Source organism: Erpetoichthys calabaricus, chromosome 17 (genome assembly GCF_900747795.2).
Source record: "Erpetoichthys calabaricus chromosome 17, fErpCal1.3, whole genome shotgun sequence".
Lineage (NCBI taxonomy): Eukaryota > Metazoa > Chordata > Cladistia > Polypteriformes > Polypteridae > Erpetoichthys > Erpetoichthys calabaricus.
The window spans coordinates 43882892-43904894 of NC_041410.2; the positions used below are offsets into that span (position 1 = coordinate 43882892).

The following is a 22003-nucleotide window of genomic DNA, read 5'->3' on the forward strand; positions in this document are numbered from 1 at the left end:
TGCTGTAAATACCTATGTCTCACTTATTGAAGTCAAAGAGAATGTCTTTCTCTCTTACTCTTTTGGTAATCAGCCTCGTTAAGATATTCTTGAAGCCAGTTTTAAATTAATTTATTCTTAATTTATATTTTAATAATTTTGCCATCTTAGATAAATTGTGATTTAAGTGAGAGTTTGTTTTACTGATGAAAGTCAGAATTTATCCGGAATATAATTTTTGTAAAACAAAATTTGAATCCAAGTACCTTTGTAATTAACTGGTTTGTTAATTACCAAGTTTGGACTCTGAAGGAACTGAGCTTGTTTTGGTTATTTAGCTGAGGGGTTTTATGGTTTGTTTTTATTGTTTTGCCTGGCATTGTTTTCATCGATTCAACATTCTTGCACTCATGCCATGTGTTCACATAGGATAAAGTGATAAATGTTTTTGGCTGAAGTTTAAAAACACAGGTGCATTACGCATAACTGGTTCTGAAGCCTAATCTCATTTGCAGATTGTACCTTTGGGTCTAATATTTTTGTATTCTGAAATGTGATTGTTTTTGTCTTAGCAAATAATACATTTATTAATGATTAACGTGCACTTTAATATATGAAGTATTTCATGGATATAATAATAATAAATAATAATAATAAACATGAAACCAAATCACTGATGTTAGCCATGACAACACAGTACATATATGATACATGTATAGTGTCTTAGCCTGAATCTTGTGTGTATATGTGTGTGAGAAAGTGAAAGAAAGGCAAAGTTATTTGGAGAAATAAAATTGGAACCAGAAAGTAAAAAATCTGTATATATTTTTGGAATTTATAAATCAGTTTTGAGTTGTAAATTATAAGAATCCATATCATGTATGTGAGTCGATTATTTGCTACAAGCCTAATTCCAACTCTTCCAGGTGAACTTTAATATTTATAATGTCACTAATTGAATTCCTTCCTTGTTTTAAATTAAGCAGCCTACTTTTGATTACTTAGTTTTTCTCTGGTTGTTGTTTGTCATCATATACTAATATTTATTTATGTGTTGAACTTATGTAAAAAGCAAAAATTCCTGTCTACAGTATATGTCTATCAATCTGTCAATATCTCTATTTGTCTATCTAATGAATAGTAAAGGCTGTCTTAGATTTCACTGAACCACAGTAATAACTGGCTGTAAAAAATTTAGCCCAAAACCCCCTACTCTTATTTAGGTCTCTTGAGTAATGCTCTGAAAAGAGGGTTTGCAGTTGTTTAACCATAACAATTGGTCCTGCTGCTGATGTTGTAGCTGACACATTTTGTTGCAATGCCCTTAGCTGAAACACAAGTTCTTGAACAGCTATTTGTTGAAACAGACATTTTTCCAATGACTAAGCTGCCACGATTAGGGATTAATTAATCTTGAACTCCAAATTGCTCATTTTAAATGCAGTGTTTGAATGAATGATGGACATCTGAATCTTCCTCTACACTAGCCAGTATCACCTTAGGGATAGGTACAGATGAAAGAAGAAGAAAGTTGGATAGCTTACTTTACGCAAAATTTCTAATTTGAAGAAAAAGTGTGTCACTGGAAGATTAAAAATGCACCTTTATAGTTCAAATAATGCAAGTGTGTTAGGTTAAAGAAGGCTGCAATAGGTGATTACCATGTATAAGAGCAACAGATAGTAGCTTCTCTGCCTTGTAATGTAACTTACATTGTTTGTATATCTTAAATAAATTGTGGACCAACTGGTTGCTGATAAACTAATAATAACTAGTGTTGAATAGAGCACAATGTGGAGGAGGAGGAAAAGATTTATCTTTAAGTCATGCCACCATCATTATGAACATAGAAAAAAGAACAATAGGATTTTAGTACAACGGATGCATAAGGAGACAGATCAGAACAGAAATGAGAAAGCAAGCAATTACCTAGCAAATTTATGAAATAGTATACATTTTAATATTTCTTACAGTGTAAAGAAGGTTGGGGTTTATCCAAGAACTATTTGGATGGAATACAAATACCTCAGCATGTTATTCTCTGTGCTGAAGACATCCCACTGAGGCTTTGTGAAATTCAGGTTTACTTAAACTTACTGCAAGGTGGGATTTCTGCAAATCCAGATGCTCTACAATAGATTTTTCTAAAATGTTTTCAACATAGTGCCATTATTGTGTATTCAGTATTATTTGAAGCTAAAGAAAATATCATACCAAAAACGTTGCACCAAGTATCAATTACCAGCTATCCAAAGAAAAACAAAACTTGCTACAATGTTCACTTCTGTATTATCATTTTAGGATACTGGCAATTTTTTTAGGTGGAAGAATACAGAAAGTGCATCACTCAGTAATATCACAAAATCAAACCAGGTTTATTAAATACATTTAGTGTCCAATATTTAGTGCCTGTTTAATATAATGCATAATTCTATAAAATCTGAATTCCCAGGGGTCTTACTGTCTCTGGATTCAAAAAAGCCTTTCACTGAGTCATTTGGAGATACCCATTTACTGTTTTGTGTAAATCTGGTTTTCATACTACTATATCTGCAGTGATTAAAGTATTTTACTAGTCTGGAAGCCTCAATCTTTATTAATAATATGAAGTTTAATTTATATTAGAATATGGAAATAAACAAGGGTGTTTATTATCACCAATACTGTTTGTGATCTATATTGATCCAGTAGTTGTTTGTTTCCAGATGAAGTCACAGATTAAAAGGGTTATAAAGGAAGGGCTTGAACAGAAAATATCTGGTAATGCAGATTAAATGGTACTGTATATCTCAGATCCGCATTTCTGTGCCATTAGTATTAGGAGAATTTCATTAAATCTTTTAAGTTCAAAATTAATTTGAATACAAGCATGCCTTTTCAGGGGAATTCTCTGGTGCATCAGTCCAGATTAGATAGCTTATTCTTGATTTATATCAGAACAGTTTAAGTACATGATAATAATTATCACAAGGTAATATTTAAAAAAAAAAAAAAAACTTTAATCAAGCTGTAAATGCTCCTCCCTCTACTAAGATATCAAGATGAATGTCCAAAACTCATTCATCTTTCATAGCATCCCTATATACATCATTATTTAAGAAGAATATGCAATTATAACTTCCTTTATCTGGTACTCAAAACAGCCATGCATTAAAAAGGCGACTCTACAGAGATCTAAAGCAGAAGGTGGCATGGCACTATCTAACTTTCACTTCTATTATGGGTTTGCAGATTCCCATTTAACACTTGTCCTTCTCCTTGCTGCTTGGCTGTTTGTTTTGTTGTAGAGTGAAGAGTTTATGTAGGATTGGAATGCAAGTCCATTTTCTTTCTGGGTTTTTGCACTGAAGGGCCTCCAGAACAGCATTGCTTTTGCAGTTGCTTGATGCACTTTTTTTTTTTCTTTTTTTTTTTAATATTGACATCTTTTTGGTTTATTTGGTTTTTGATGTCCTTGGTTTTTAACATACAGCAATTTCAGCCATCTTAAAATAGAAATATTCCACATTTCTGGGTTGTTTGTAACATAACATAATTTGATAATTTGAAGAGAAAATTAGCTAAGCCATCCAGTGGACACTAGGAACTTTTCTCTGTGTTTAGTTACATCTGCAGTGACAGTGTAAATTTAAATAAATACTAAAAATGTTTTTTGACAGGTTTTGAGGGTTGTTCAATGGTACCTTCAGTCTATCCCTTGGAAACACTTCACAACTCACTCTCCCTAAAACAGGTGGATGACTTCCTGACAAGTATCTGTGAAAGGGGAGGAGACACCAATTGCCAGGCTAACCAAGGTAAATAATTTCTCTCATTAACATTGTATCACTTATAACACTTAACTCATAAGGATATTTTAGAGTACTTCATATGTAGGGGAATTAACAAATATTGAATAAAAATACAGAAAAGTATGTCTAGGTCATAGCTAAACATTAACAAATATGTACCTTTAAATGCTCAGATAGAATTGCAGAGCCATTCTGCACCATGCATCTTCATGCAGAGTTATTAGTCCTCTGTAAAAGAGTGCTCTTACAGACTGTAGTACTTTTAGTTATTAAATTATTTTGGGATATTTTAAGATAAAATCTCAGTAAGAATGTTCAACTTTTCTTCTCATATACCTTTATACAATATCTTCTTATGAGAGTAATAATAATGTTAGCAGTGGCCCTTCTTGGTTAAGTTTTGCCACTAGGCCATGCCTGCCAGCCTACTGTCTAGGCCAGTTAAAGTTACCTATATATATAGATATATATATAATATACAGTATATATACACAGTGCATCCGGAAAGTATTGCAAAAACCTCAAGTAAACTTTTTTCATGTTGTCATTATGGGGTGTTGTGTGTAGAATTCTGAGGAAAAAAATGAATTTAATCCATTTTGGAATAAGGCTGTAACATAACAAAATGTGGAAAAAGTGATGTGCTGTGAATATTTTCCGGATGCACTGTATATATGTGTATGTATATGTGTGTGTATGTATGTATATATATGTATATATGTGGATAGTTATTTTTGTTTTTAAATACAGAATCCTAAAATAAAATTATATTGACAGATTGCATGATATATATATAAATATTCGTTTTTTATATTTTCTCCAGCTCTTTCATCTATGTTTGATTGCTCTAATCAGTCAGCAGTGGATGCCTTTATTCCACACCATGTCTTCCAATCATCTGTGTCATCTCTGTCAATGCGTCACCGCAGTGATCGACCACCATGGTGTAAGTTCACTCAATAACTGGACCATAAATGTGTCTACTACTTTGTTTACATTTATTTTTGAAGATTTTTGCTAATTTAACATGGCCTGTTATGATACTGTCAGAAGAAGATTGATTTAACCATTTTTCTCTTGTTTATACTCTTTTCTTGGTCAAAATGTATGGAGCTACAGTACTTCTAAATCCCAAGAGTCAAAAACTAAACTTGAATAGAAGTACAATGCCATGCAGACATTTACATTCTCAGTAAATGTTGTAACTCTGGGCCAGATTGGAATGCTCAAAGGGAAAACGTAGCATTAATAACTGAGAAATAATGTCTGTAACTTAAAGGTCAATAAATCACCCCACAATGTCTTAATTCATTAAATAGTGTGGTTTAACAATATTGTCAGTATATGCCTTTTCCCGAGTATATACCATTCTGAACAGAAATTAGTTTGTGCTGTTAATTTTGTTTACAGTCATCAAGATTCTACACATATGTTCCAGACCTTTTCATTAACCTCTTTTTTTAAGTTCAAATTCAATTTCATCTTTATTGTTATGTAAAAATACCAGCTTTAAACTAGAAACATGAAATGAAGTGTAGATTCATAAATGGTCAAGTTTAAAGTACAGCTTTATTATCATGTGTACAAGGACCAATACATTTGTTAGTTGCATGTCTCGAACATCTAAGAAGAAATTTAACACAATAAATAAAACACCACTTAATTTTAGATTTTAGAGTTAAGGACACAGATCAGGTATGCTCATGCTGTTGTTAGTATAAGTGGCTTTTAAGTAGACTTAAAAGGATTAAAAACTGTCTCTTAGGATTAATGGTCTTTACCCATTTTCTAGAATGAAGGAGAGAGAAAAGTGACTGAATGACTAATGTCTGAGGTTTATGTTCTGGACAGAAGGAAGCTATGTTCCAGTAATAATCCCATTTGACCTTCTGTACTGTTATGCAGTCCTAAGCTGAACTTGTATCAAACAAAGATGTAGTGCAACCAGTAAGGACAGACTCCACTGTGCACCTAAGAATTTTGGTGAGCAGAGACTAAAACAGCCGAGCTTTCCTTAGGTATCTGAGGAAGTAAACACATTGCTGAGTCTTCTTGATGGTAGCCAACATGTGTTGTGTCCACTAGAGGTCATCAGTGATGGTCACTCAAAGAAATTTACAATTGTTGACCCTCTCTACAGTTTTCTCCCCAATGTAGATGGAAGTGTGGTATGCATCTTGCTTCCTTCTGTGCAGATTCAACATTTCTGTGTTTTCCCTTTAACACTAGAATCCCTAATGCCTACAAAAAAAGTCATAATCCTGGGCCACCTTAAATTCCTTTGCACCTCTTCATCAGCATCTTTTGTTTTGCAAATATGTCGATCAGCACAAGCAAGCAGCCTGGTCACTCATCCCTCCACAGAGGCAGCTGAAGTCAAGTCAGATGCTGAAGTCTCTTTATCTGGCAGTGAGGTGTTTGGAATTGTATAGGGTAAATAAAATATTGTTATTTGGGATGCATACATTTCATGTGTGTTCCGTGTCTACAGCAATCTAGGTAAATATCAGATGACAGGAAATGCGAAGGCAAGAAATGTTGAACACATAACTAAAACAGAAAATGTTTTACTTGCTGTAATAATGACAAAATGCAGACATGAAGTGTATAATGTGTGAAGACTGATGTCCACATATCAAATAAACACTTTCATAAAGGGTATAACAAAACAAGTGCGCTTTTATTCAAGAATATACCCAAAGAAAAAAAATCATTCAATTTACTTGTTGCTGTCAATGAGTAAAAACCTAAGCCCAAATATTAGCTGACGTGTCTGTTTGTCTTGTGCAGAGGTAAGAACTTCTGTCTTTTAATCAAAAGGTTGTGATTTTGAGTCCGGGTTATTCCTGTTTTGAGTAGTGAGTTGCTGTTATCATTACTGTAATATAATAAAAACATACATTTGACTTCAGTCTGTAACACCCAGTGTAAATTTTTGCTACCTGTAAAAGATATCGCTGAAGGGATATAAGAAATGCTGGTGAATCATTTCTTCTTGGTATCTTGTTGTCACTTGATTTTTTTTATTCAATTTTATTCTTGAATAAAAGCACACTTGTTTCGTTATACGTTTGCGAAAGTGTTTATTTTATATTCCAGTAAGCACATGAATGACATCAAATCTGTCTCTGCTTCTCTCACGCACACACATCCATGCATGAAAATGTCATTATTTGAAAGCACTATGTCATTTGAACGTGAGTTGTCATTTGAACATGATATTTTTTTTTCCGATCTTGCCCAAACTTCACATTATCGTGCATGGTACTGAGAATGCAGACAGACTTCTTTTTGGACGCATACACCGGCAGCATGGCACTGCCAGATCTAAACACTAGTGTGGAGAGTGGAAACTGACTTTAGCGGCAGGTGGAAGTCCCACTTTATTTATGGTGCCAAGTAGAGTTGTGTTGCAGTGCAGCAGTCTATTAGACGGGGAAAGCGACTTGAACAAATTGTCTGTTGTTACAGTTCTACCTTTGTACAAAAAGGCTGCTTGCTGCTTGTGCTGATCGACACATTTGCAAAACAAAAGACACTGATGAGGAGAGGTGCGAAGGAATTAAGGTGGCCTGGGACTATGTGTTTTTTGTAGGCTTTGGGGATTCTAGTGTTAATAGGCATCCTTACATTACCTTGGGCAGAGACTGTATTGAAAAAGTTATCATTCCAAGGCTCTGTGGATAAACATACGCACAAAATATGAACCAAAAAACTGGACTTGTGTGCATGCAAGAACAAAATTAATATTGTTATCTCCTTCCTTTATTATCAAATGTATATACTTGAATCCTCACTCAAACATTTGGTTTTGGCTTGGGCTAAGTCTGCTTTGGAGAAGAATCTGTGTTTCTATTGATCAGTGTCCCCCTCTGTTCCACTAGGGAATACCAGTGTTTGGACCTCAGGAGTACCTGTGCCTGCACTCAGTGAAGAGAGCTGTACAACAATAAAACTAAATTAAATAGAATAAACTGAGAGGAAGACTATAATGACTGATGTGAATTCTACATAGAGTTCAACCTTATCAATTGAAACCAAGGTGCACAAATGGGAGAGACAGGTCTAAAATCATTTATTTTCCTGAAGAAAAGGGTTAACTAATCCTAGGCAGACATAATCTTGTGCTAGCCAGAGAGGGTCAGTGTTTGAGACCTCCAATTCAGTTTATTTTTGGACAGTGATAGTCACTGAATTCCAGAGCATTGTACCAAATGCGCAGGTACAGTACATTGGAATAACACATTTGGCAAATTTCTAATTACATGATGTGCACACATAAATTATATGTATACATGCGTTTGTTTAAAACAGTAAAACAAAACAGTTCCAAACTGATTATCATAAGTGGAACTTAAAATATCTTTCCATTAATATTCTTGTTAAACTAAGGCCAGTTGACAACAAAGGAAAGCAAAACAAAAACTGTAGTTAGCAGCTTTCCTGGAAAAAATAAACCTCTGGAAGCCCCTGATCAGTTATAACAAAGTAATAGACAAAGTCAGACACAGCAACATTTCTGGAGACTTAAGTCAACTGACTGCCCCCTCCCTTGGACATTCTACAGTTAAGTCCATGCTGGACCATCTTATATGACACCAGACTCTTTAAATCTTTGATTCCAAGACTTCTGTTATCTTGGATAGCTATCCATGGGCAGGAAAACAGCTTGACAGTTGAGAAATGGCATCAATTTCCATAGTAAAACACCATGAAGAGACACATAATAGGGAAGGGTCACAAATAATGAATGTATTACTGTGTATATTTTATACAGATAGCTAGAAAACAGAGTTTCAGTATACATAGGTATTCAGTAGCTCTAATCAGGGCAAGCTAGACTAAAGCAGTGAGTGTTCAGCCTGGATTTAAAAAACTTAACACTGAAGGGGCATCTTTTATATAAGCAAGCAGATCATCCCACAGTTTTGGGGCCCTGCAGCTAAAAGCTCAATTTTCCACTGTTTTGTTAATTCTTGGAATCTTATTAGGCCAGCACCTTGAGATCTTAATACTTGTTCAGGGTTTGTCAACGGCGAAAGTTCAGATAGGCAAGCAGGGCATTGGCCATTTAAAATAAAATGGATGATTTTAAAATCATCCCTTAGTTTAACAGGAAGCCAGTACAAACACTTTAGAATAGGAGTTATGTTGTACTTTTTAGCTCTTGTTATGATTGTTGTAGCAGCTTTTTGAATTTGCCTAACATTGAAGTAAAAATGCTTTGATCCACCAGTGAATAACACATTCCAAAGGTTAAAACTGGTAGAAATAAATGCAAGAATTAATTTCTCGTTGTCCTCCATATTTAGAAATGATATTCATTTTCCACTATTTTAAGGTGCAAAAGGAACACATAGTAGGTTCCATTTTTTTAAGTTAAATTTATAGAACTGGGGCACAAGGGGGGGAGAGAGAGAGAGAGAGAGAGAGGGATTTTGCCCAATACAATTATTTAGATTTTGACATGACAACTGAAATCTAGGGTCTTATGTTGTCAAGTTTGTCATTAAAATCTGTACTGCTGACATTTGTAGGTATTTTGCGTTACAGTGAACCCTCGTTTATCACGGTTAATCCGTTCCAGATAAATTAATTTTCGCGAAGTAGGATTCTTTATTTATAAATCGAATGTTTTTGCAGTTAGAGTATAGAAAACCTGTTTACGACCTTCTAAATACATTTTTTTAACATTATTAGAGCTCTCTAGACATGAAATAACACCCTTTAGTCACCATTACACTTGTATTACCCAATATCTTAGACAAAATAAGACGTTACAAATATCATATTATTATTATTGTACTGTACATTTAATTACACACACACAGTTCTTACACACAACCACTAACCTATGAAGGCACGAGCTCAGTAGGAGAGTCTTCAGGTTGTAAGCTGGAGCGCTGATCGCACCCTCAGAGGACACAGACGCCCCTGGGAAAACCCCTGAAACAGCTGACAGTCTACCTTCACATTGCTCCTTACCCTTCTTACTTGCGCTATAACGCACGATAAACCTCTCACGCGGTACTCCTCTTACTTAAAAGTATTGTGCAGCGCCTCTCAGCTTTGGAATTGGTTGTATTGTTTCTCTCTCTCTCTCTCTCACAGACATTCTCTGTTCCTGGGGGAACTGTCATCTCTGACTTGTCATGGAGCACGTTTAAACTTTTGAAAAAAGACAAATGTTTGTTTGCAGTGCTTTGAATAAAATTCTTTTTTTCTACAACCTCCTGTGTCTCTGTGCAAATCTGTGACCCAAGCGTGACAAGGTGGTGCAGTATCTTCAGCAGGTGCGTCGTTGTCTTCTTCTGCTGAAGGAGTACTAGGAATAGGCAGTGGGTGTCTGGGTGCGCGGCTGAAGAACATCTTGATAGGCAGTTGCTGGCGCTGTCTTTTCATATGCGTGAGGAGGCTTTTGTAGGGTATTGCCATCTTTGATCATATCCAAGAGTTTCACCTTCTCCTGGATGGTAAGCATCTTCCTCCGGCGCTTAGTTTCATTGTCAGAAGGCTTAGAAAAAGCAGCACGTTTAGGAGCCATCATGGGGCTTAGATAAAAGTTCTCAGAAAGCGCATGCGTAGTGACGTAAGTGTGTATGAGAAAAAATCGCAATAGAGTGAAGCCGTGAAAGTCAAAGCGTGATATAGCGAGGGATCACTGTACACCTCATAATTCACATTTATTAGATTAGCAGATGTTCTAAACAGTACATGAGAATTTTTTCTGTTGTCCCCAACTAATCCAAAATAGTAGTTAGAGCAGGCCAAAAAGAGAGCTTTTTTACTGTTTAAAACTGTTCATGCAGTTTGGAAAACCTGTAATTTTGTTGCTCTGTACCTGTGCTCTAGTTTTTGACATACTAAATTAAGAGCCCAGGTACTCTTATTAAACCATGGTGATCTTCTAGGTGTTTTAGTCAGTTTTTTTTTTTTTTTAAGTTAGGCTTTAAAATAAGTCATATTATAGCTGATTTAGATATGCAGATAGACAACAGTGTTGGCGTTTTCAAAAACATGAGGCTATGCACTGGTGGGGAAAAAAAGTTGTGTAATCAGATATCTCAGATTTATTGTGAAATGTGACAAATCCCTGCTCCGCCAAAGTGATCAACGGTGCTGCACAATATTTTTCTCCATTTCATATTGCGCTCATTTCACCTAGTGAACTCTCCTCTTCCAGCTCTTCTAATTGGGCTTCATGAAAGCCCTAAAGGTTTCACTGCTCTAAAAAAAATGTTGTAATCCAGCGAGCCAATGAAATTGTTATCCCTAAGTGGTTGTGGAAAAAAAAAAAAAATCAGCACTTTATACCTTTGATAAAATGCCTCTTTTATTGATACTCTTATTAAAATTTTGTGAACGCTAATGAAATCATCTGAAGCAGATCACTGGCTAATAGGAATTGTAGTCCCGAAATCAGGATTTGCACAAGGTTGCAGATTAAATGGGATTAGCATAATCTATATTAAATGCCTTTATTAGTGGATCAGTTCCATGAAATTGACTACGCTCACAGCCATAGCACCTGGGTAAACATGTCCTCTTTGAGTTTCACCAGACTTTGCTCCTTTCACTTCATTTCTGCAGGGAGTCATCATTTGTGTTAACTGGCACACCCCTGTCATCACTGTATTGAAATGGTGCATTAGAATGGCCCACCCTCTACTGCATTATTAATGAAAAAATATCTATAAACAATGTCACCAAACTTCAGTCAAATCCATCAAGGCATTTTTGAGATTTTGGGGTACTTGGTTTTTCTGTTGTTTTTTTTTTTTGTTTTTGTTTTTTTTTTTTTACCCCCTAAATACTGATATATCAAAATGTTCTTTCTTAGCAGATACTTGCTGCCTTAGATGTACCACTGTGCCAAATTTCAGCTTTTTAGCTAAACGGGAAATGTTTTTGCTCATGAGTGAGTGAGTCAGTCAGCTACAGCTGCCGTATTCCTTAGACTCAGGACCATCGATAGTCATGCACTGAGATGAGCTGAGCAATGAGAACACTTGAAAAGAGAAGGTGCAAACTGCCTGCCTTGTGCTTTTATTGAAACTAAGTCCAAACAGGGTGTACAACAGTGAAGTACTTCTTCTAATAAATAATGTATTTAATTAAAGAAGACATTTAAAGAAGTACAGTTGAAATCCCAAATTTCTAAACAGGACTGTCTTTACATTTACATTAATATTTAGAAGTATAAGCTGTGTCTTATTTTTTTTATTGAAAATGGAAAGTATCGATTGTAATTTCAAGATCTGAAATATATGATTTTTAACTATATTATGACTCAATGTCTTTCATTCTTTTATTACAGACAGCAGTGGCCCATCCAGCACTGTTTCAAGTGCTGGCCCCTCTTCCCCAACAACAGTTGACACTTCTCCAAGGTTCAGTTTCAGTGAAAAGAATCCCCTTACTCCTCAAAGCAGTGAAGATGCACATGGGAGCCATGGGGCATCAACAGCTCAAGAAAATCAATCAAGTGCCCACACCACTGTTTCTTCTCAACACAGTGGACCATTAAATGAATTACGTTTAGCAAGTGGGCAGAGATTTATTGGAAACCAGCATTCTTACAAAGACTCTTGCCCTGACCCACCTTGTGAACTAACAATATCTGAAGATGAACAACAGCAAAGTAGCAGTGAGCAGTTATCTTCAGCAGATATCGAGGACTTGGAAACCCATGGAATTATAAATGACTCTTCTGTAAATTCTTTCTCTAAATCAAGCCTGGAGAATAATGGTCACCTTTGTAACCACATGTCTGCACTAGAAATGGCACAGAAGGACAAGGACATTAATGTGGTTCCTCATTGTGCCCTGGCTGCAGAAGAGACAGAAGAATTTTTTGACACACAGAAATCAACAGATGTTTGGGAATATGAAAATGTTCCCACCAGGTGTTCAGAGAAATCCGAAAAATGAAACATTTCAGAATTGTAAATGAGCATCATAAATTTGTCATTTTCAGGCAGGTATAGTGATGCACACGGAATTTCTAGTAAAGTACAAATCACACTTGTCAGGAATATCTCCCTTACCTTTAAGATCTTGTTGGTCTTTTTACATTAAAAGCTCCTGTATGCGTTATGCTGTCTTACATCAAATACATTATTTATTGTTTTTAAATCAGTAAACTACAATAGTAAAAAATATGCTTTTAATGTTGGTGAACAGCTGAATTTCAGTTAGATTTGTTCACAGTAACAATAAGTTTGTTGTTAATCATCCTGCAAAGGTAGCAGAAAATCAGTGTGGAAAACAAGTGCAATTCTCATCCACTTGGTAATATCTAAAAAAAGAAAAATTCAAGCTTTAAGGAGAATACATTTGATTAAATTAGTACAAGTGAGAATACAGCAGTGAATTTGTATACAAGTTTAAACAGTAAAACAGAGCCAGCTTTTTCTCGTGAGGTGCCCTTTTCTGTACTCCGTGCCCATTGATGGGTTTGCTTACAGTTTCTCTGTAGGGCTGCTGCTTCACTTTGCCGCATGCGTTTACTTCATACCCGTCTCATTGACGCCGTTTACTTTTTGATTTATTTTATACAGTTTCTTTAGGGCTTCCATCATTTTGTATGTTTCCACAAAGCTGACCCTTCCATTTAAGCGTACTTCTTGTGTTGTTTTCAAAAACAAGTGGAACGTGTGGAAAATAAAATTACAGCCACCCCTCTGCTCTACACATATAGCTCTATGGGTCAGATCTGCTGTTTTATTTGTTAATTTTTTTATTTTAGGCAAATGAGACATTTATTTTTATACTTTAAAAATTTAGTCCAACTAATAACTTAAGCCATCAGTACTAACGAAAGGCCAGCGGTCGTGGGATCAGTGATTGCTGCTTGCTATCTACAAGCCAAAGCTGTCCATAAAGAGCTGTAACGCTGCTGGACATTTGGTGTCCTTCAACTTTTCCCCAAGTCGCTGTCTTTAGTTTTCAAGGTGAAAGCAACTGGCTAATTTTTTGTTTTGGACAGAACAATTATAGTTGGATTAGTTACTCATATTACACCTGTACACTAAAAATGATGTTTTAGCTGTCTTTATTTGTAGTACTTATTGCTGCAATGAAATGTGAACCCCAAAAGCTGTTTACGTTTTTTTTTTTTCACTTGTATAAAAGCTTCAGTTTTAAAAAGTATGCCGACACATTTCCTGAATGTCATTAGGATATTGTTAATATTTCACATCTTGATTTGTGAGGTGCTTCCTTTGCCAAAGCTGTATTTAGACATGACCTGCTCTTAATGAAATCGGTTTATTTTGTATATAGTTTGATTGAACAGAAATAATATTGTGGCATATATTGTGATCTGTAAAATTACATATTTATTAACAGAGCGCATTGATATATTAGGGTTTCGCAGTATACCGGTAGTGAAAAAGTACAGAAAAGTCCAGTTTTGAAACAGTAAGGTACCAGTATTTAAGGAATTTCGGTACCAAAAATACATAGTAGTTCTGAAAGGCCGTGTGCTCCTCGACACGCTGTTGGCTCCCCCACCACTGTCAGTGCACTGAGGCCGTGTTTCTTAAGCTATGGGTCATGGAGGTTTGTGATGGGTCACCACGTGAATATGTAGAAAATGACAAAAGTTCATCCAACTGGGAATTCTGAGCTGAGCAATATACATGCTGCTATTTATCATACTTTTTACAGCAGCATGTGAAACAACACCATTGACACATAAGAAGCTTTCATTTCCGTGGCATGAATATATAATCAGTTTTCCTCAACTGCCATCTTACAACCTTTTAATCATTCAGTCTGAGAAAACGGACCTTAAAGATGCGTATAAGAAAAGTATAGAGAGGAGGACCTGACAGACACACTTGTGAGCTAGATTAACAAAGAAGAGAAACGTTTTCCAATACAGCGGGCATAGAGGAGTTGCTTTCCATGGTGCTTGCTGTGCCGCTTACCTGTATGCTTCTTACAGTGTGACTTTTGAATGCTGTATACATGTATGTAATGCTAATTATTCACCAGTCTCCACAGGTTAGCAATAAACCCCATGGCTGGCAGGGCTACTGTTGTAGTGAAAAGTTCAGACCCCTGTGAAAATCCGATTGTAACTCATTTGATGTCCTCTAGTCGATGTTTGTTACTTAAACTATAATTCTCTGTTCAGTAAAGAGGAGTGCATTCTGCAACAAAATGAATAACAAAGTGGATGGGCGTAGAATGCAACTGAGCTCGCAGTATTACAAGTCAGAGAGAGACACGAAAGCACAGTGCAGTAAACCGAAGATGCAGATGCACACGCGCATTTATCTGTCTATGTATTTATTTTATTTATTTATTTATTTATGTATGAATGTTTGCCTACTGAGTTTGTTTTGTAAATGTTGCTTGGCACAAGATGCACTCCGATTGCTGTGGGCTTCTTATAAGCAAACGTCTCACAACTGAACATAGAGCTAAGCATGGTGTCGACCCTTTAACATTTTGCAGTGTTTTAATGACAAGATGACTGCCGCCCGTTCTGAGGAGTGCTACTGTCAGCTGTAACCAGTGCATTAACGTGACGTGGGCCAGTTCTTCCCTTAAAGAATTTTTGCGTTTCTATGCCGTGAGTCCTGCATGCACTGATAGTTTTGAAAGTGTATAAAGCGCACGGGAATTTGATTTTCATGTGGCTGTGAATTTTTCTCTATACAGTTCCTTTGCAGAGTTTGCCACAAATTTGTACGTGCCCAGTGTATCTGAACTTGTATATCATATGCGTTTTTGGCCATTTCTGTATGGACAAGAGATCCTTTTGAAAATGATGTGAAAACTCCAGTGTGGAGTGCGTTTTTAAATGAAATTATGGTAGTGTGGATGAAGCTTCAGTGTGGGATAATTCCCATTAGCCATATCCTCAAATACGCAGTGGCGTAGCTCGAGTTTGTGCCGCTCGGTGTGGTACGGTGCTTCAATTTGCCACCCTCCATCATATCTGAATATCTGAAAATTAAAATGACATATAGAGAAAAATTAAGATAAATTTTGCATAACTTTATTCATATATAGAAAAAGAGCAATAATTTTTCACATATAGTTATTTATAAGCATCAACTAGACAAGAATATCGTATAGACGCACTGATAAGCCGTGTTCTGATTATTAGTTTAATATAATCACGCTGCGAAAACCAGAACCAGTGTAGTGTACAAGTGATAGGTGCGATGTTTTCTGCGCAGAGCAAGAATGCATTCAGATTGATAACGAAAAGAAATTATAAATTGTAAATTAGTTGTATATCTTCTTAGAAATTATCTATGTAATGTTTGTTTATTTTTGGTATTGCCTCATAAATTTCAACTGATGTGTCTGATGCCGTCACAGTCTGAAAATTATTTTTGAAGGTTTCGTGGATAAAAATCAGAGAATTTTACTTTTTTCATTCATTTTTCCAAACCCTGCTGCTTACTACACACAAATTGTACTGAGCCTTTTGGCCAATAATGCGCCGCCCAGGGCGGACTGCCCCCTCTGCCCACCCCTAGCTACGCCACTGCAAATACGATGTGCTTTACACTCCACAGTGAACTCTACAAGGAACAGCAAGTCTTGACGCACTGGAGAATTCAAAAGGGAAAATGTAGCTTGTAGAAAAGTATGGAGGCCTGCATTTCTGTGACACAACAGGTGCAACACGCCCGGTGCGCCAGGTAGACTGGCGAGTGTCAGCGGGGGGTTATGGGAAGGATCTGTTATTGGCTTCAGTAGCCTTTTGGTGTCACTACGATCCAAAAACTGGTATCTATACCCAAGTCAAAATTATAGCACCGACCCATCACTACAATATATCTTTATTTGTAGTTTTTCATTTGCTGTATTATTGAATCATACATATATATATATTTCAGAACTCAATTTTAAAACAAAAAAAAAAAGTTCACTATATTTAGTGTTTTAGAATTTTGTTTTTTTCAAGGAGTTCCCAAGATTTGAAAATAATAACAAGGAAATTATATTATTATAAGATGCATCATAAATATTACTAAACAGTGCACACTGCCAGTTGTCCGACAGTTAATCATGAAAATGAATGAATAAGAAATCTTGTTAAAAAATAAAAAGATTAAATCTGTTATGTTTTCTGTGTCTAGTGTGTTATGTTAGTTGCTGCTTGTGGCCAATTTAAGGTCAAGTGATACTGAGAAAAAATTCTGGTGAAACAAAAAGATTAATAAACATTATCAGGTGATGCCTATTTTTTAAATCCTTAAAAATAATCAGTGACTCAAATAATTCATCAAATGTGTAGAGATGTTTGTTAAGCGGTGCCAGCAGGACACTCAAAAAGGGAGAGTAAATGAAATGGCCGTGACTAATCCGAACAGTGACTGTGCGAACGACTTCTGGCCTGTTGCTCTGACATCACATGTGATGAAGACCATGGAGAGGCTGCTGCTTCACCACCTGAGGCCACAGGTTCAACACACCCTCGACCCTCTGCAGTTCACATACCAGGAGAAGGTGGGAGCGGAGGATGCCATCATCTACATGCTACACTGATCCCTCTCCCACTTGTACAGAGGCAGTGGTGCTGTAAGAATTATGTTTCTAGACTTCTCTAGCGCCTTCAACACAATCCAACCTCTGCTCCTTAGGGACAAGCAGACAGAGATGGGAGTAGATTCATACCTGGTGGCATGGTTTGTGGACTATCTTAAAGACGGACCTCAATATGTGCATCTTGGGAACTGCAGGTCTGACATTGTGGTCAGCAACACAGGAGTGCCACAAAGGACTGTACTTTCTCCGGTCCTGTTCAGCCTATATACATCGGACTTCCAACACAACTCGGAGTCCTGCCACGTGCAAAAGTTCGTTGATGACACTGCTATTGTGGGCTGCATCAGGAGTGGGCAGGAGGAGGAGTATAGAAACCTCATCAATGACTTTGTTAAATGGTGCGACTCAAACCACCTACACCTGAACACCAGCAAAACCAAGGAGCTGGTGGTGGATTTTAGGAGGCCCAGACCCCTCATGGACCCCGTGATCATCAGAGGTGACTGTGTGCAGAGGGTGCAGACCTATAAATACCTGGGAGTGCAGCTGGATGATAAATTAGACTGGACTGCCAATACTGATGCTCTGTGCAAGAAAGGACAGAGCCGGTTATACTTCCTTAGAAGGCTGGCGTCCTTCAACATCTGCAATAAGATGCTGCAGACATTCTATCAGACGGTTGTGGCGAGTGCCCTCTTCTACACGGTGGTGTGCTGGGGAGGCAGCATTAAGAAGAAGGACGCCTCACACCTGGACAAACTGGTGAGGAAGGCAGGCTCTATTGTAGGCATGCAGCTGGACAGTTTAACATCCGTGGCAGAGCGACGGGCGCTCAGCAGGCTCCTATCAATTATGGAGAATCCACTACATCCACTGAACAGTGTCATCTCCTGATAGAGGAGCAACTTCAGCGACAGACTGCTGTCACTGTCCTGCTCCACTGACAGACTGAGGAGATCGTTCCTCCCCCCACACTATGCGACTCTTCAATTCCACCCAGGGGGTAAACGTTAACATTATATAAAGTTTTTGTCTGTTTTTATCTGCATTATTATCAATCTTTAATTTAATATTGTTTTTTGTATCAGTAAGGTGCTGCTGGAGTATGTGAATTTCCCCTTGGGATTAATAAACTATCTATCTATCTATCTAACATGACACGTGTGCTTCACCCCAGTCTCAGTCCCGAGTTCTGCTAGTAGCTTCTCTGTTTTGATGGACGTCCACTCTGATTTCCGATTAATGTCACAGGGATGTTTGTGTGTCAACTGTCAATTTCAGGTCTTTCATTTTTCATCAATGTTTGCTCTTTGAAGAACTTTAACCAAGGAACTGAGATGTTCAAAGAGCTGATGACATCATCTTAGTCTTCTGGCTTCATTCAGTAGGGTGAGACGTACTACTGGAGGGTTAGAGGGGTATTGTCAGTTGTATTTAGTGGAATCATGGTGAAAAGATTAATAAAACAAAATCAAGAGGCAAAAAGTTGAAAACAAAGTCAATACATATTAAAAGCTAAACTTCTGGAAACAGAAGATTAATTACTTTGGCGATTAATTGCTTGATGATAAAAGACCAAGAGGGCAATTATATGCAAACCCTGTATAACTGAAAGAGACCAAATAATTGTTGTTCGTTTAGCGGTGATGACTTTTCAGAAATGAGCCTAGCAGTAGACTGCCTGCAGATGGTGGTAGAGGTTAAGAGGTCAGTGAAAAGGAAGAGGCGGATTCAGGCAACCAGAAGTGATATCATAACTCATCTCGCCATTGATCATCGGATCTGCAGATGAAACAGGAGGAGAGACATTTGGCAACAGCACCATCCCTCAGTCGGGGCAGAATTACAGTCGAATTAGTCCTTAGGTTGTGTCCCAATCACATGTGACACAGGTGGCCCAAATTGAAAGGCCATATACCCAGGAGAGCACATCAGCTTTGGTGTGGAGGGAGCTATGGAGATGTTCAACCATGAATTTATACTGTATGGCTGGAGGCCCAAACACCACCGTGTGATGCAAGGACTCAACTCCTTATGTAATCTTATCTACTGGAGAGGAACATGGTCAGTGACAAGGGGGAACTCCCCTCTCAGGAGGTAGTACCTGAATGAGCCACTTAATCACCAAGGCCTCTCACTTCCTGGCCACATACCTGGTCCGTGTACTTTTTGATATTTGGAATTTCATTTTAGAAGCAAAAACAAAAATGAAAGGAATTTTCAGATTTTGATTTTCGATTAAAGAACAAAATGATGACAAATAAGGTATTTTTTAATTCTATGGTAACAAATAGTCATAAATTTAAAATTACACATACTTTTCTGGATTTGTGATTCAAATAATGAAAGTGTAATTGCTCAAAAACAACAGAACAGGCGTATTTTCATTGTCTGAAACCAGAAGTACTACTTCTGTGCGATTTTTGACGACACGTGCGAACAGTCCTCCTCCTCATAACACATCGATCGACGGCCTTGAAGGTCCGTGATCCGTGTACTTTTTGGTATTTGAAACTTCATTTTAGATGCAAAAACAAAAAAATGAAAATGAAAGGAATTTTCAGATTTTTATTTTTGATTAAAGAATAAAATAAGGTATATTTTTAATTCAGTGGTAACAAATAGCAATCATAAACTTAAAATTACACATAATTTTCTGAATTTATTTGTGATTCAAATAATGAAAGTGTTATAGCTCAAAAACAATAAAACACACATTTTCGTTGTCTGAAACCGGAGGTGGTACTTCTTCTGCACGATTTTTGACAACACGTGCGAACAGTCCTCCTCCTCACAACACATCGACCGACGGCCTTGAACTTACACTGCATGGTATCTGCAGAGGATGGACCATTACGTTGTTTTTCAGAACAGTAAAAGAGTGACACTCCAGGACGAGGACGTGACTGCAGAAAAACTGAGTCGCATCTTTCAGGTTAAAATACAATCTTTGCAAACTTTGCTTCATTGATGTAGCAGTTCTTTTAAGAAAGTTGTTATTACTTACTGTGAAACAGCTAACATTTGGTGATTTCATTTACTAACACTAAGTGTGACTGCTCACAGTTCACTTCGCCACACATTTTGCAGCATGTTTTGAACTTGTTGACCACATTCTTTAATTAAAACAGCGTATACGTTCCATTCTTCTTTTATTTTCTGGTTGGTAACACCAAAGGCTATGCATAGGGGGCTTATTAAAAAGCAGACATCTTCAACCTCTGTCCCTCCGCAAGCTGCTGGCTCCATGGTTGAGCCCAGCACCACTGCTACCAACACGGAGCACAGCACACCCACATCGGGAACTGAAACTCCAAAAGATGTAGATAAGCCTACACAATCCTCCAGCTCTGCGCCCGTGTCGGGTACTCCAAACCTCTGCCTTCAACAAAATATATAGTCCGGTCTGCCTGACTTAAATATGGATAGCCCATCCCAGCCCATTTTAATGAATTATCCCAAGCGTGCATTCGGAAAGACACTCAGATGTTTTAGTGCAAGCTGGTATCAGACTCGACCATGGCTTGAACATTCTGTTGTCCGTGATGGCAGCTTTTGCTTTGCCTGCCGCAAATTCAGTGTTTCCAATTCGGACCACGAGGACATATTCACCAAACATGGCTACACTAATTGGAAAAAAGCTCTAGAAAAAGACGGTGGCGGCTTCCACAAACACGCGTCTAGTATCCCGCATGTCAGAGCCATGTCTGCATCACAGCACTCATCATTGGTGTGTCTTCAGCTGCATACGAAAGCTCTTTCTCTACTTTGAACCGCATTCTCACTCCACTCCGCCGAACAATGCTGCATTCAAGGAAGAGAAATTTAGTCATTCTGGCACATGAGAAAAACATCACAGAAAATCTAGACATGAATGAATTTATTTCAGAATTTGCCAAGAGTAACCGCAGACTGGTCCTGTAGATCAGGGGTCCCTGGTCCGCGGCCCACTACCAGGCCACAGCCGTCTGACAGCCGGGCCGCGAGAGAACTGCCGGCAACGGCGACTCACTCAGACTTTTCAGAACGCTTGGCGGGCGGGGCTTTGCAGCGGCGCAGAGAGAGGAGAGAGTATTACAACAAAGTATTGTTACGGTCCCGACAGTTTCCCCATATGACATGAGTCTATAGAAATCGCGTTACTATGAAGTACATTCAGCAGATGCTTTCATTACAACGACGTGACCTTGAAATGCTTGAACGAATCATCCACAGAGCAGTTAGATCTGTGGTCGCAGCTCAGATGTGACGTTTGCACAACGATCCCCAAACAGAAACATTGTAAATAAATTTCTTTCTTTGAACTTTCCTCGTACTGTTTTTTTTTTTTTTTGCTGTTTTTGTTGTCTGTGGTTTTCATTGATTCCTTTTGCTTATTGCTTGTCAACATTTGAAAAACATCCATTGGAATTTAACTCGTTGTCACCCTCCTATAGAAACGGCAGACACGAAAGAAAGATAGCAGTGTTAATGTTTGTGATGTGCAATCTGTTGGAATGGCAAATGCAAAGCATATGTCTTTGTTATATGCAAAAAAAAGAAGAAAAATCTCAGGTTGCAAACGTATGCAAACTGCTTAATAACTTTAATAATAATAGAAATGTAATTGTGTACAAAACTGCAAACCTCCAAACCCCCCCACCCACCGCTCCGTGGAAAAATTTGCATCTAATAAAGTGGTCCTTGCTGTCAAAAAGTTTGTGGAGCACTGCTGT

General features: G+C 37.5%; 1 protein-coding gene across 8 annotated transcripts in view; it reads left to right on the forward strand.

The window, feature by feature from the left end:
- Positions 1–16970, forward strand: part of LOC114668041 (inositol hexakisphosphate and diphosphoinositol-pentakisphosphate kinase 2-like) — a 300171-nt gene extending 283201 nt beyond the window's left edge. For all 8 annotated transcript variants that reach the window (XM_051920820.1, XM_028823642.2, XM_028823634.2 and 5 more), the window contains 3 exons: positions 3639–3776; positions 4594–4716; positions 12088–16970. In XM_051920820.1, the coding sequence (XP_051776780.1) occupies positions 3639–3776; positions 4594–4716; positions 12088–12701 (875 nt within the window). In that variant the 3' untranslated portion in view covers positions 12702–16970. The remainder of the gene's footprint in view (positions 1–3638; positions 3777–4593; positions 4717–12087) is intronic.
- The last annotated feature ends 5033 nt before the right edge of the window (positions 16971–22003 follow it).